The 14992-nt window shown below is 44.4% G+C and overlaps 1 protein-coding gene across 1 annotated transcript in view; it reads right to left on the reverse strand.

Moving 5' to 3' along the window:
• Positions 1-1323: 1323 nt before the first annotated feature.
• The window catches only part of LOC109899720 (galactosylgalactosylxylosylprotein 3-beta-glucuronosyltransferase 2), a 34121-nt gene continuing 20452 nt past the window's right edge, over positions 1324-14992 (reverse strand). The window contains exons 3-4 of the mRNA XM_020495187.2: positions 7827-7975; positions 1324-2320 (exon numbers count right to left, since the gene is read on the reverse strand). Coding sequence (XP_020350776.1) covers positions 2234-2320; positions 7827-7975 — 236 coding nt within the window. The 3' untranslated portion in view covers positions 1324-2233. The remainder of the gene's footprint in view (positions 2321-7826; positions 7976-14992) is intronic.

Here is a 14992-nt window from a genome sequence, read left to right on the forward strand (position 1 = left end):
GGGTTGGGTGGGACCCCCCTCGGGTCAGACCCTCAGCACCCAGCTGTGGAAGTGAGGGAGGGGACAGGGGTAAAATGTGAATGGGAGGCAGAGCCCCCATGTCCCCCCCCCTAAATCCCCTCCTTTGCCCTCTTCCACCAACCCCAAAACAGGAAACAACACACAGATGGTAATCTAAGGACTGCTCCACTGTCCTCCCTCCTTCCCTTTTATCATTCCTTTAGAGACCCCCCCCCCCCCCCTCCACCTCTCTCTACCTCTCTCTGTGTGTTGAGGAGAGTCAAAAGGAAACGGCACAGAGTCTCGTGTGAGGCTGCTGGTCTATCTCTGCACGTGACTTTTAATTGCATCTTCTTTTGACCTTTTTTTCATTTGGTAAAAAAACAAAAACACATTGGCGAAAGAGAATCAAGCGTCTCATAATAATAAGTATCATTACCAAAACCAATAGAGACTAAAGAGATATTGAAATGGAGGATATGGCTATCATGTTGGTGATCCAATCAATCTCATCTGTGTATATTGTACTGTACCCTCCCCCTTCCTCCCCTCTGGGAAATCAGAGCCCCGGTAGCAAAGCATTGTATGATCCAGTACTGTATTGCTGTATGTGTGTCTGAGATAGAGGCCTCCCACCTATCCCTCCCTGTCATGTTGTGTTCTACTGTCCCCTATCTTACTGTGGTGTTTGGTTGTGTGCAGTACAAGAAGACGCAATGTTATGCATGATTCACACAATAGAGCGTGTTACGTGTTCACATTAGTTGCTAGAACCGTGCTGGACCGTGCCGGACATGACAATGTGAAAAGACAATATCTGAGGCAGCGCAGTATGGTTTCCGCTCGGCCATATAGTGTGAATCAGACATTAGATTGAGGCAAACAAACCTGGAAGACAGTCAGTGGGGCAAGGAGCTAACAAGGGATGGGTGGGGAAGGAGACCAGAATGGTATGAAGAAAGATATGATAACAGTGACGACATAAAGCTCCAGATGATTCGGGAAGTGTGTTGACATTGGGAGCCTAATGGAGCTGTCAGAGATTGGAACAGTCGTCTCAACATCATGTGTACTTCATGGTCTCTATTATGTTATAATCTCTGTCTAATCCTGCTTGATGTCATTCAATAGATTATATAGAGGGGAAATAGGAAATCCAAGTGAAGAAATACTATAGGACATGGGGGAATATGGGACAAACCTACAACAGAGCAAACACACCCAATCACAGACATACACACATATTGTGTAGTGTGGTTCTAAGGTGGAGATTCTATCCCTCTGCCAAACAATAACGAAAGAGAACACACAAACACACATATATACGCTCATGAGAACACACACATACACACAGTGCGTACTCCAGGTTTATTTCTAATGGTGTTTACATTTTCTGGTGCCTAGTACAGAGAACTAGTTTCCGTGCATTAAACCGTGAATAGCCCTGAACTGTGTGACCATTTTTGTCCAATGACTCTTTTATTGTAAAGTTGTAGTTTATCTTTTGGTTCTTTTCTTTTCTTTTTTCCTTCTTTTACAAGAGGGTTCATTTGGAATAGAAGTTGTACTCCTGGAGTTTATTCTTGGTAGTCCAGTGTGTCAGACCCACAGACACTTGAGGCCAAGAAGACCAACATTAACGTCGGCAGTACACAACTGGTGGCTGTCCTGTCACTGTTGACCATAGAACATCAGATCACATTTTCTGGTCATTTCCCAATTATTCAACATGTTGAATGTCCACCGTTCATCGGCACCCAGCAAGTGATCTACTTCGCACTTCCTTTTACAGATAAACACACATACTGAACACAAATCTTGTTCCGTTTCATACAAACTGAACTTACATACTCAATGATCAGGCACAGATCGACAGACAGACACACACACACACAGAAACACAGACAGACAGGTTTAGCCCACATACTTCAGAGGAAGTCCCCTCATAAGGGACTGGTCCACTTATTGCAGTACAAGAGCAGAGTCCACTGGGAACGCACAGGTCACCCAGTGCATTTTGGTCCACTTTGAGTTACAAATTAATCGGGGACCTCATTGAGTCAATCACAACATTCAGGCAGCAGTTCCCATCCATGCAATTGGTCTAAAGTGTCCATCGTAGTGTAGTCAAGGTTATGGTCAGGCAAGGTGCTATCGGTAGTGTAGTTCCATAAATTACTGGCAGTCTGTCCGACCAATGGGCTTGTTAATTCCTCTCTGGTTATCCCGCCCCTTAGACCTCGATGACCATACTGTCCTGTCGATGTTTGGGTTCGTTGCCCAGATTCACCTTCTCTGTACGAGTGTGCCACACCAACACCTGACACAGAGGGGGAGAGAGGGTTAGCATGCACACCAGTGAACTGATATAATTGGGTATGCAAAAGCAAGGGTTCCACTATTTTTTATTTTTTTATTTCACCTTTATTTAACCAGGTAGGCAAGTTGAGAACAAGTTCTCATTTACAATTGCGACCTGGCCAAGATAAAGCAAAGTTCGACACATACGACACAGAGTTCCACATGGAGTAAAACAAACATACAGTCAATAATACAGTAGAAACAAGTCTATATATGATGTGAGCAAATGAGGTGAGATAAGGGAGGTAAAGGCAAAAAAAGGCCATGGTGGCAAAGTAAATACAATATAGCAAGTAAAACACTGGAATGGTAGATTTGCAGTGGAAGAATGTGCAAAGTAGAAATAAAAATAATGAGGTGCAAAGGAGCAAAATAAATAAATAAAATAAATACAGTAGTGAAAGAGGTAGTTGTTTGGGCCTAAATTATAGGTGGGCTATGTACAGGTGCAGTAATCTGTGAGCTGCTCTGACAGCTGGTGCTTAAAGCTAGTGAGGGAGATAAGTGTTTCCAGTTTCAGAGATCTTTGTAGTTCGTTCCAGTCATTGGCAGCAGAAAACTGGAAGGAGATGCGGCCAAAGAAAGAATATGTTTAGGGAGTGGCCAGAGAGATATACCTTCTGGAGCGTGTGCTACAGGTGGGTGATGCTATGGTGACCAGTGAGCTGAGATAAGGGGGGACTTTACCTAGCAAGGTCTTGTAGATGACATGAAGCCAGTGGGTTTGGCGACGAGTATGAAGCGAGGGCCAGCCAACGAGAGTGTACAGGTCACAATGGTGGGTTGTATATGGGACTTTGGTGACAAAACGGATTGCACTGTGATAGACTGCATCCAATTTGTTGAGTAGGGTATTGGAGGCTATTTTGTAAATGACATCGCCGAAGTCGAGGATTGGTAGGATGGTCAGTTTTGGCAGCATGAGTGAAGGATGCTTTGTTGCGAAATAGGAAGCCAATTCTAGATTTAACTTTGGATTGGAGATGTTTGATGTGGGTCTGGAAGGAGAGTTTACAGTCTAACCAGACACCTAGGTATTTGTAGTTGTCCACATATTCTAAGTCAGAGCCGTCCAGAGTAGTGATGTTGGACAGGCGGGCAGGTGCAGGCAGCGATCGGTTGAAGAGCATGCATTTAGTTTTACTTGTATTTAAGAGCAATTGGAGGCCATGGAAGGAGAGTTGTATGGCATTGAAGCTTGCCTGGAGGGTTGTTAACACAGTGTCGAAAGAAGGGCCAGAAATATACAGAATGGTGTCGTCTGCGTAGAGGTGGATCAGAGACACACCAGCAGCAAGAGCGACATCATTGATGTATACAGAGAAGAGAGTCGGTCCAAGAATTGAACCCTGTGGCACCCCCATAGAGACTGCCAGAGGTCCGGACAGCAGACCTTCCGATTTGACACACTGAACTCTATCAGGGGAGTAGTTGGTGAACCAGGCGAGGCAATCATTTGAGAAACCAAGGCTGTCGAGTCTGCCGATGAGGATGTGGTGATTGACAGAGTCGAAAGCCTTGGCCAGATCAAATAATATGTCTGCACAGTAATGTTTCTTATCGATGGCGGATAAGATATCGTTTAGGACCTTGAGCGTGGCTGAGGTGCACCCATGACCAGCTCTGAAACCAGATTGCATAGCAGAGAAGGTGAGATTCGAAATGGTCAGTAATCTGTTTGTTGACTTGGCTTTCGAAGACCTTAGAAAGGCAGGGTAGGATAGATATAGGTCTGTAGCAGTTTGGGTCAAGAGTGTCCCCCCCTTTGAAGAGGGGGATGACCGCAGCTGCTTTCCAATCTTTGGGAATCTCAGACGACACGAAAGAGGGGTTGAATAGGCTAGTAATAGGGGTGGCAACAATTTCGGCAGATAATTTTAGAAAGAAAGGATCCAGATTGTCTAGACCGGCTGTTTGTAGGTGTCCAGATTTTGCAGCTCTTTCAGAACATCAGCTGACTGGATTTAGGAGAAGGAGAAATGGGGAAGGCTTGAGCGAGTTGCTGTGGGGGGTGCAGTGCTGTTGACCGGGGAAGGGGTAGCCAGGTGGAAAGCATGGCCAGCCGTAGAAAAATGCTTATTGAAATTCTCAATTATAGTGGATTTATCAGTGGTGACAGTGTTTCGTATCTTCAGTGCAGTGGGCAGCTGGGAGGAGGTGTTCTTATTCTCCATGGACTTTACAGTGTCCCAGACCTTTTTTGAGTTAGTGTTGCAGGAAGCAAATTTATGCTTGAAAAAGCTAGCCTTGGCTTTTCTAACTGCCTGTGTATAATGGTTTCTAGCTTCCCTGAAAAGCTGCATATCACGGGGGCATGGGATGGAGGTCTGTTTTTAGCCACCTCGTGCGTTTCCGTTGGTAGGATTAGTGGGGTTCTGTGTGGTAGAGGGGATCAATCCAATTCGCAAAAAAAAATAGATATAGTTATAGAGGCCCAAGAAAGAAAAATAAAGAAAAAGAAATGTCCGATAGGTCTATTCAGATAGCAGCCGATGAGACAGCTAACGATTAGCGGACCGCAGATGGGCGTTCAGGTAACATCGCAACGGAGGAGCCAGCTGGATAACTCCCTCGGGCAGATAACGTCGGTAGTCCAGTTGTGAAGGCCTGGTGGGGCTCCGCGTTGGCAGTAAAACGGGTCCGGATAGGTGATTGTAGCCCAAGAGTGACTGATGGAACTCTTCAGCTGGCTAGCTCCGGAATAATTGATGTTTGCTCCGGAATCGATGTACGCCGATAGTCACACGGATAGCAGCTAGCTAGCTGCGAGATCCAGGTATAAATGTTCAGAGCTTGCGGTTGAAATCCGCGTCCGGTATGTTCCGGTCCGAGCCGCGCCGTACAAAACTGGCGATAGATTTTCGAGCTAAAGGACAGCTGATGACCACAAACCGTGGTTAGCTGAATACTAACGGTTGGCCAGTAAAGAAGCTAACTCGCTTCTGGCTAGCTTCTGATTAGCTTCTGGTTAGCTTCAGGCTAGCTTCTGGCTAGCTTCTGGTTAGCTTCTATGGAGGATTACAGATGAGGTAAATAATACTTTCTTTTTTTAAATATAAATTGGTGAGGCGGGTTGCAGGTGAGTGTTTTGAAGATGAGTTTATGGAAAATAAAAAAAATATATAAAAAGGTATGCGAAGAAAGTTGTAAATATATATATATATATATATATATATATATATATATATATATATATATATACGGGACACGACAAGACGAGGACAAAAGACGTCTGACTGCTATGCCATCTTGGTGACACAAGCAGAGCCAACCCTGTGAAAGGGAATGGTGACTGTTCAAATATTCAAGAAAAGGCACTGTGACAGAGAAAGTGAGGGAGTGTCAGACTGAACAGACTGATAGTTCTACCTTGTACTTTAGTACATGTGAAAGTGTCTCACTTCTATTTCCAACCCAGTCGATGGTGGTCATTTGTGTGTTCACACTCACATGCAGTGATTGATTGTTTGGTGTGTGGTGCTATCCGTTCCCGTCTCCACATGTCATTTCCTGCTAATTGTCCCGCTTTGCATATCTAACGAGTCCAATGCCGCAGCCAGCAAAGCGGTGCAGAGGGTGGGTAAGCAGCATGTGTGTGTCAACATTTCTACGCAGTTTGAGTGCATTCCATTGTTCTCCCAAACCCCACCCAACATTCTAGTCCTGTCTGTAGGGAAGATCAGAATCTAGTTAGAACCCATGTGTAATAAGATGTTCTGGGAGAGGTTGGGGAGAATTGGGTGGGGGGGGGGTTGCCTGCGTGCAGTCCAGTCTGTTCACACCCAAAGAGTGGACAGAGCGCCCTGTGCCAGTGTGTCTAGTGATAAGTCTCCTCCTTCGGGATTTAGCCGTGAAGAGCACCCTTCACCAGCATTCCTATGGCCATCGAATGTGAATATTTGGCAAACGCCGAACTGCAGTCAGATCAAGACCCTGGTGAGGACGACGAGCACACAGATGAGCTTCCATGACAGTTTGTGCAGAAATTCCGTTGTGCAAACCCACAGCTTCATCAGCTGTCGGGGTGGCGGGTCTCAGACGATCCCGCATGTGAAGAAGCCGGATGTGGAGGTCCTGTGCTGGAGGGGTTACATCTGGTTTGCACTTGTGAGGCCGGTTGGACTGTTAAGGGAAATTTTATCAATGATGACTAATTATGTATACATTTCAATCAGGACTGACTAGTCCAAATGCTATTATGTACTGTACATATATTAATTTTCTCTCTTGCTCCCATTCCCAATTGTATATAATATAGTCAGGAGTTTAGTAACAATGACGATCTGTTCCTTTGTATAAATGAATGAACTATCTCCAGATGGCAGGGACGGACTATCTCCAGACTGTCTAGAATGCTGATTTACAATGACTGACCTTGGCTTCAGGCGAGGAGGGAAGGCTCGAGAACTATAGGGCCTCTCTACTAGTGTCATGAAGAGATAGAACATTTAGAAAACGCTGACGTCATTTTCAGTTTATAACCTGTGGAAAAATGTGTATGTACCAGTACTCTCTTGAATTAAATGCTGTTACCTGACTTTTAAGACCGGGGCTCTGTCCATTCTTATAAAAATATAGGGTCTTACAAGCCCTTCGAATGCATTGACAGAGTATTGAATTCTGATTGGGAAATAATACAGAGGAATTTAGAATTCCTTTAACATGGACGTACTGCCAAATTCTCTAAAACGACGTTGGAGAGGTGGCTTATGGTAGAGAAATTAACATACAATTATCTGGTAACAGCTCTGGTAGAATTTCCTGTAGTCAGCATGCCAATTGCGTGCTCCTTCAAAACTTGAGGAATTGTGTTGTGCGAAAAAAATTCACATTTTAAAATGGCCTTTTATTGTCCCCAGCACAAGCTGCACCAGTGTAATAATCATGCTGTTTAATCAGCTTCTTGATATGCCAAACCTGGCAGGTGGATGGATTATCTTGACAAAGTACAAATGCTCAATAACAGGGATTTAAACAAATTTGTGCCCAAAATTTGAAAGAAAGTTTATATTTTTGTTCAGGATATTTCCTCTCTGATGCTTAAGGTTAGCAAGTGAAGAATGTAAGCTTATCCCAGATCTGTAACTAAGGACAACCTACTGTACATGGAGCCTGGGTGGATTGTTATTGGGGATGAATTCACGTCCTGCTGGCAATGTAGCAATTGGTGATAAGTGATGATGTCATATCCTGCTAATGGTGTATATTAATACCAGCCTACAGCAGCCCCATTAACTTAATGGGCTGATAATGATGATGACTACTAGTGTCATGAGCTGCACAGGAGAGACGGGAGAGGGTTAGCCTAACTGATGAGATGACACAGTCAGACTAGAGGCTATATTAGGAGATAGTGTTTCATCCCAGAAAGTTTAACCAATGGAAACAGTGTTACTGTCAGGGCAACTTTTTTTTAACCTAATAACACTGTTGCCACGGTAACAGTGATAGGCTAGACTACTCACCCTTGTGCAGTTGTTGGCTTTCGGCTCCAGGTCTCCCACCTTCGTGATCTGCTTCAGGAAGTCAGACTCTTGCATGCCGGGCTGGGAACCCCTGCGCTTAAACAGCGCCCGCGGGCTCCCCAGAACCACCTGGAGGTTTACTGCAAAACCTGGAGAAGAGGAAGAGGAGGGTTTAAGGCCTTCTATGATCATGGTCCGAGGATTATACAAAAATTCAGTCTCAACCATTACATGTAATTCTCACTTTGGATGTGCTATACTTTTAGGAGAGAACAATTGAGAGGGGCAACGGGATCAATTAAATTCTTGTATCACTCCTTGACGTAATCATATACAGATCATTGATAACCTTAAACTATTGGAACTGAGTCCATATCCCACTATGGTGAACTGCATACTAGAGATCAGGTAAGACTGAGATCACATCACATTTGAGTGTGCGTGCACGTGTGTTTGTTGTTCATGACTATGCATTGAGAATGCCAAGCTTTGACACAGGAAGAGCCCGCTACAGTATCTCATATTACCCTCCTTATCAGTGTGTTACAGTACACACTGAGTGTGGAAACCATTACGAACACCTTCCTAATAGTGAGTTGCACTGCCTTTTGCCCTGAAAACAGCCTCAATTCGTCATAGCATGGACTACAAGGTGTCAAATGCGTTCCACAGTGATGCTTCACACAGTTGTGTCAAGTTGGCTGAATGTCCTTTGGGTGGTGGACCATTCTTGATGCACACAGGAAACTGAAAAGTCCAGGAGCGTTGCAGTTCTTGACACACTCAAGACGTTGCACCTGGCACCTACTACCATGCCCAATTCAAAGGCAGTTAAATCTTTGCCCTTCACCCTCTGAATGGCACATATACACAATCCATGTCTCAATTGTCTCAAGGCTTTAACATCCTTCTTTAACCGGTCTCCTCCCCTTCATCTATACCGATCAAAGTGGATTTAACAAGTGACATCAATAAGAGATCATAGCTTTGACCTGGATTCACCTGGCCAGCCTGTCATGGGGTTGAATATGCCATGCTACTGGGAATGGGGTGTGCTAATGGCTGCATGGAACAGCGTATTATGTGCCCTTGCCTCCTCGTTTCCAGTGAGCACACTGTTTTCTAGGCCAAAACGCTACTCACATGGGTATACTCCTTCCACACTGAGACATTGTGAGATTGTTCGTGTGAGTGTTTGTGCGTGAGAGTGTGCATGCACGTTTATGTGCATGTGCGAGAGTGTGTTTCCTGTATTTTGAAGTCACCAGTTTAACGCACAGATCCGCAGTGTCTGAGGCAGTCCAGTGAGATCTGCCTATTGGGTCAGTTCTAAATCAAATCAAATGTTATTTGTCACATACACATGGTTAGCAGATGTTAATGCGAGTGTAGCGAAACGCTTGTGTTTCAAGTTCTGACCATGCAGTAATATCTAACAAGTAATCGAACAATTTCACAACAACTACCTTATACACACAAGTGTAAAGAAATTAATAAGAATATGTACAAATAAATATATGGATGAGCGATGGCCGAACGGCATAGGCAAGATGCAGTAGATGGTATAGAGTACAGTGTATATACATATGACATGAGTAATGTAGGGTATAGTAAACATTATATAAAGTGGCACTGTTTAAAGTGACTAGTGATACATTTATTACATCCAATTTTTTATTATTAATTAAAGTGGCTAGAGATTTGAGTCAGTATGTTGGCAGCAGCCACTCAATGCTATTGATGGCTGTTTAACAGTCTGATGGCCTTGAGATAGAAGCTGTTTTTCAGTCTCTCGTTCCCAGCTTTGATGCACCTGTACTGACCTCGCGCTGTTGCACCTTCTTCACCATGCTGTCTGTGTGGGTGGACCATTTCAGTTTGTCCGTGATGTGTACGCGAGGAACATAAAACTTTCCACCTTCTCCACTACTGCCCCGTAGATGTGGATAGAGGGGTGCTCCCTCTGCTGTTTCCCGAAGTTCAAAATCATCTCTTTAGGGTGGAGGTGATATGATCCTTGACTAGTCTCTCAAAGCACTTCATGATGATGGAGGTGAGTGCTACGATAGTCGTTTAGCTCAGTTACCTTCGCTTTCTTGGGAACAGGAACAATGGTGGCCCTCTTGAAGCATGTGGGAACAGCAGACTGGGATAGGGATTGATTGAATATGTCCGTAAACACACCAGCCAGCTGGCCTGTGCAAGCCGGCAGCCTTGCGAGGGTTAACGAGGGTTAACACGTTTAAATGTTAACTCATGTTGGGAATGGGGTGTGCTAATGGCTGCATGAAATAGTGTATTATGTGTCCTTGCCTCCTTGTTCTATCAGGCATATTACTGAGAAATAAGTGATACCACAGTGAAAGCCCAGAAGCTGTAACAGGTATGATGGATGAATATGAAAGCCATTACATGATTGACTCTTAATCTCTTAACCTGCAGCTAAAATGGTATGAAGATTAGTGCATCTGTTAGCAATGCCCGCCTGTTATCAATGCAGTTTCTGTCTCAATAGTTTCGTCCAGCTTCCTTTCCTTGCATCATTTCCTTGTGTCCTTTTCTTTATGGTTCTGCTTCTGTGCATCATATGTAAAGTAGTGAAAGTCTACACACCCTTTGCACATAACATGATGCTGCCACCACAATACTTGAAAATATGCATGGTTTCACTCTGAGCTATGTTGTATTGGATTTGACCTGATCCTGAAGATTAACATTTTTGCTGTTTTGTCTTGCAGTAGTACTTAACATCCTTGTTACCAACACAAAAACAATGGATATAGAGTATGCTACCCTAAGAGTTGTGCAATGTTGCTAAAATCTTATTCAAAATTATTCACAGCTCTGATGGCTGCCAAATGTGCTTCCACCAAGTATTAACTCTGGGGTGTGAAGACGTACTATTGGAAATGTCACCGGAGGGGATGGCTGCAGTTTTACAGGCTCCTAACCAATTGTGCAATTTTGTGTGTTTTTTAATGCATTGTTTGTAACTTATTTTGTACATAATGTTCATGCTACCGTCTCTCATGCCCGAAAAGAGCTTCTGGATATCAGAATAAAGACTACTCACCTCGAACTGGACAAATCTCGGAAAAGGCACAAATCTCCGTCATTCACATTAAGAAAAGGAGATACCGGGGGTGCAGATCAGGGAGCCTTGTGAGAATTAGTCGGCAAGTGGGTAACCTGCCTCTACCATCTGTTCTATTGGCCAACGTGCAATAACTGGAGAATAAACTTGATGAGCTCCGTTTGAGACTATCCTACTAACGGACATTAAGATCTGCAATATCTTATGTTTTACCAAGTCGTGGCTGGACGACGACACAAACTTTCCAGATTTTGGAAGTAATATTAAGGTTGTCTTGAGATGTTGCTCGTCTTGAGGTATTGCTCACACACAGAGATGCGTACAATGCTCTCCCTTGCTCTCCATTTGGTAAATCTTACCATAATTCTATCATGCTGATTCCTGCTTACAAGCAAAAACTAAAGCAGGTAGTACCAGTGACACGCTCAATATGGAAGTGGTCAGATGACGCGGATGCATATTTTTCAAGCACAGACAGGAATATGTTCTGGGATTCATCCAATGGCATTGAGGAGTATATCACCTCAGTCCCCAGCTTCCTCAATAAGTGCATCGATGACGTCGCCCACGCGGTGACCGTACGTGCATAACCCAACCAGAAGCCATGGATCACAAGCAACATCTGCACCTCGCTAAAGGCTGGAGCTGCCGCTTTCAAGGAGCGGGATACTAATCTGGATGCTAATAATAAATCCCGCTATGCCCTGAGACGAACCATCAAACAGACAAAGTGTAAATACAGGACTAAGATTGAATTCTACTACGCCGGCTCTGTTCCTGACGAATTTGTGTTCACACTATCCATAGCTGATGTGAGCAAGACCTTTAAATAGGTCAAAATTCACAATGCCATGGGGCCAGACGGATTACCAGGACGTCTACTCAGAGCATGCGTTGACCAACTGACAAGTGTCTTCACTGACAATTTCAACCTCTCTCTGTCCGAATCTGTAATACCTACATATTTCAAGCAGACCACCATAGTCCCTGTGCTCAAGAAAGACTGTTGGAAAAGCATTCCTCATGTAGCTGGTTGAGAGAATGCCAAGAGGTTGTGCAAAGCTGCCACCAAAGCAAAAAGTGGTAACTTTGAAGAATCTCAAATAGAAAATATATTCTTTTTTGGTTACTACATGGTTCCATATGTGTTATTTTATAGTTTGATTTCTTCAATATTAGTTTTCAATGTTGAAAATAATAAAAAGAAAAGAAAAACCCTGGAATGAGTAGGTGTGTCCAAACCTTTGACTGGTACTGTATGTGAGAATGCTGTTCATTGACTACAGCTCAGTGTTCAACACCATAGTGCCCATAAAGCTCATTAGTAAGCTAAGGACCCTGGGACTAAACACCTCCCTCTGCAACTGGGTCCTGGACTTCCTGACAGGCCACCCCCAGGTGGTAAGGGTAGGCAACCACACATCTGCCACGCTGATCCTCAACATGGGGGCCTCTCAGGGTTGCATTCTTAGTCCCCTCCTATACTCCCTGTTCACCCACGACTGCATGGCCAAGCACAACTCCAACACCATTATTAAGTTTGCTGAAGACACAACAGTGGTAGGCCTGATCACCGACAACAATGAGATAGCCTATAGGGAGGAGGTCAGAGACCTGGCAGTGTGGTGCTAGGACAACAACCTCTCCCTCAACGTGAGCAAAACAAAGGAGATTGTGGAATACAGGAAAAGGAGGGCCGAACACGCCCCCTTTCACATGGGAGCGGGTCGGGAGTTTCAAGTTCCTTGGTGTCCACATCACCAACAAACTATCATGGTTCAAACACACCAAGAAATGTTTAAAGAGGGCACGACAACGCCTTATCCTCATCAGGAAATTGAAAAGACTTGGCATGGGTCCCAAGATTCTCAAAACGTTCTACAGTTGAACCACTGAGAGCATCCTGACTGGTTGCATCACTGCCTGGTATGACAACTGCTCCGCATCCGACCGGAAGGCACTACAGAGGGTAGTGCGTATGGCCCAGTACGGCACTGGGGCAAAGCTTCCTAACATCCAGGATTTATATACTAGGCGGTGTCAGAGGAAGGTCCCAGAAATTGTCAAAGACTCCAGTCACCCAAGTCATAGACTGTTCTCTCTGCTACTGCATGGCAAGCAGTACTGGAGCACCAAGTCTAGGTCCAAAATGCTCCTTTACAGCTTCTACCCAGAAGCCATAAGACTGCTGAACAGTTAATCAAACGGCCACCCGGACTATTTGCATAGCCTCATTATTGTTTTTTATATTGTGTTACTTCTTAAATTTTTTACTTTAGTTTATTTAGTAAATATTTTATTAACTGCATTGTTGAATAAGGGCTTGTCAGTAAGCATTTCACGGTATTCGGTGTATGCGACAATTAAAATTTGATTTGATTTGATACGCAATCAAGACATCTTCGTTTTGAAATGTTTTATTACTTACCAGGTAAAATAAGGGTAGAGATGTACAGAATTGTGTGTGTGTTTGTGTGTGTGTGTGCCTGCACCAAAAGAATACTAAACCATCTCCTCATTCTCTGGTCCAATTGTGGCCTATTAAATGGGATGGAGTAGAGATGGGACAGCTTAGTTGGCTCATTTGGCTGCCAACAATAGCCTCCAATACCACAATACAAGTTATTAAGGCAAAAGCTGCAATTTATTCACTGCTCAGCACTGCCCATTCTACATTGGATGTATAGTGATTAAAGAGGGTTATTGTGCATGCGTATGCAAGTGTGAGCACACGTGGGTGTACGCGTGTATCTGTGTCTTTTGTGTGTATCACTTGTCTGGCTGTGTCCATTTATGTGCACTCTTGAGTGATAGTATGTGTGGTTAGTGGGACCATTCATGCCGCAGGGACCACTAGATGGGTTTGTTTTGTACAGAGAGCAAGAGAGAGACAGGAGAAAGAGTGAGAGGGGGCTGAAGTGGTGAGCAGCATCACGGTGTCCCACTTTACTTTTAAATGTGCTTGCAGAAGCTTGTCCCTGACTGACCCTTTCAGAGAGGGAACGAAAACAGTCTCCCACTCCCCAAACACAAAAAAGGCCATTAATTGTGTGGAGCAGTTTACACCACCAAGTTGGGATGCATTCCAAACTGAAAACGTTATGACTATAACTATTGTTTCCTGAAAGAGGGAGTGGGGTACAACACAGCTATCGGGAGTTTGTGCGCTACGGACCTCTACTGAAGAACATTAGAATCATGCCTGACAAGGCCAATGAACACAGGGCCTCACCGGAAGCCCCGCCTTCCACAGGTGATAAACACCAGGCACAAATTCATTCTTTCAATTCAGTACCGCTCTTCACCAAGCCCAGAACTGGGCGGAACGGGTCCGAACAGCTGTTGTACCTCGTTTCCCTCCTTCAGAAAACAGTAGCTATAGTCATAACTGTACATTCCCTTTTTTGGTACAACACAGCTATGGGGACATGACATCACATTCTGGCCCGACTTTTGCTGACACAATATGAAATGGCCTACCGGCAAACCATTCGGAGTTCCAACCCAATAGGAAATCCTCCTGTACCTGAGTGTTTCACAATCTGCGCGCTGCCTAATGACCCTCTCCTGCCCCAGCCATAAGAGCAGATTGACAGATTTTTCACCTTGCCTGCTCGGGTATTAGTACCAGCGACCTTTCGATTATTGGCCCAATGCTCTAACCCCTAGTTACCTGCTATCCTAGGCTACCTGCACCCAAATCCCGAATGGGCGCAATTGGTTTATAAACCGGCCGAAGACTGCACATACCTTTTAAAAACTGCACTGCCAGGGGATTAGCCCCTGGAGTGGCACCATCAATTCCCACATGACATGCTGAAATAACCCCTGTATGCTTGTAAAGAAAAACAACTTTATCATAGAGGTTATCATGCCCACCAGTCATAGGTACCGGTGACACTGCACATTGTAACCCAGCTGGAAAAAGGGACAGACAGCTCTGAAAAATGTACCCCATCTGTGATAACAGACAGGGCGATACATAATTGAATCCAATTCCCAGGAATGAAACGCATTGACCGGGAGACAGACAGCTCATTTTGGAGTTCATAAGAACCACAGCGACTGTGTG

This window comes from Oncorhynchus kisutch, linkage group LG11 (genome assembly GCF_002021735.2).
Source record: "Oncorhynchus kisutch isolate 150728-3 linkage group LG11, Okis_V2, whole genome shotgun sequence".
NCBI lineage: Eukaryota > Metazoa > Chordata > Actinopteri > Salmoniformes > Salmonidae > Oncorhynchus > Oncorhynchus kisutch.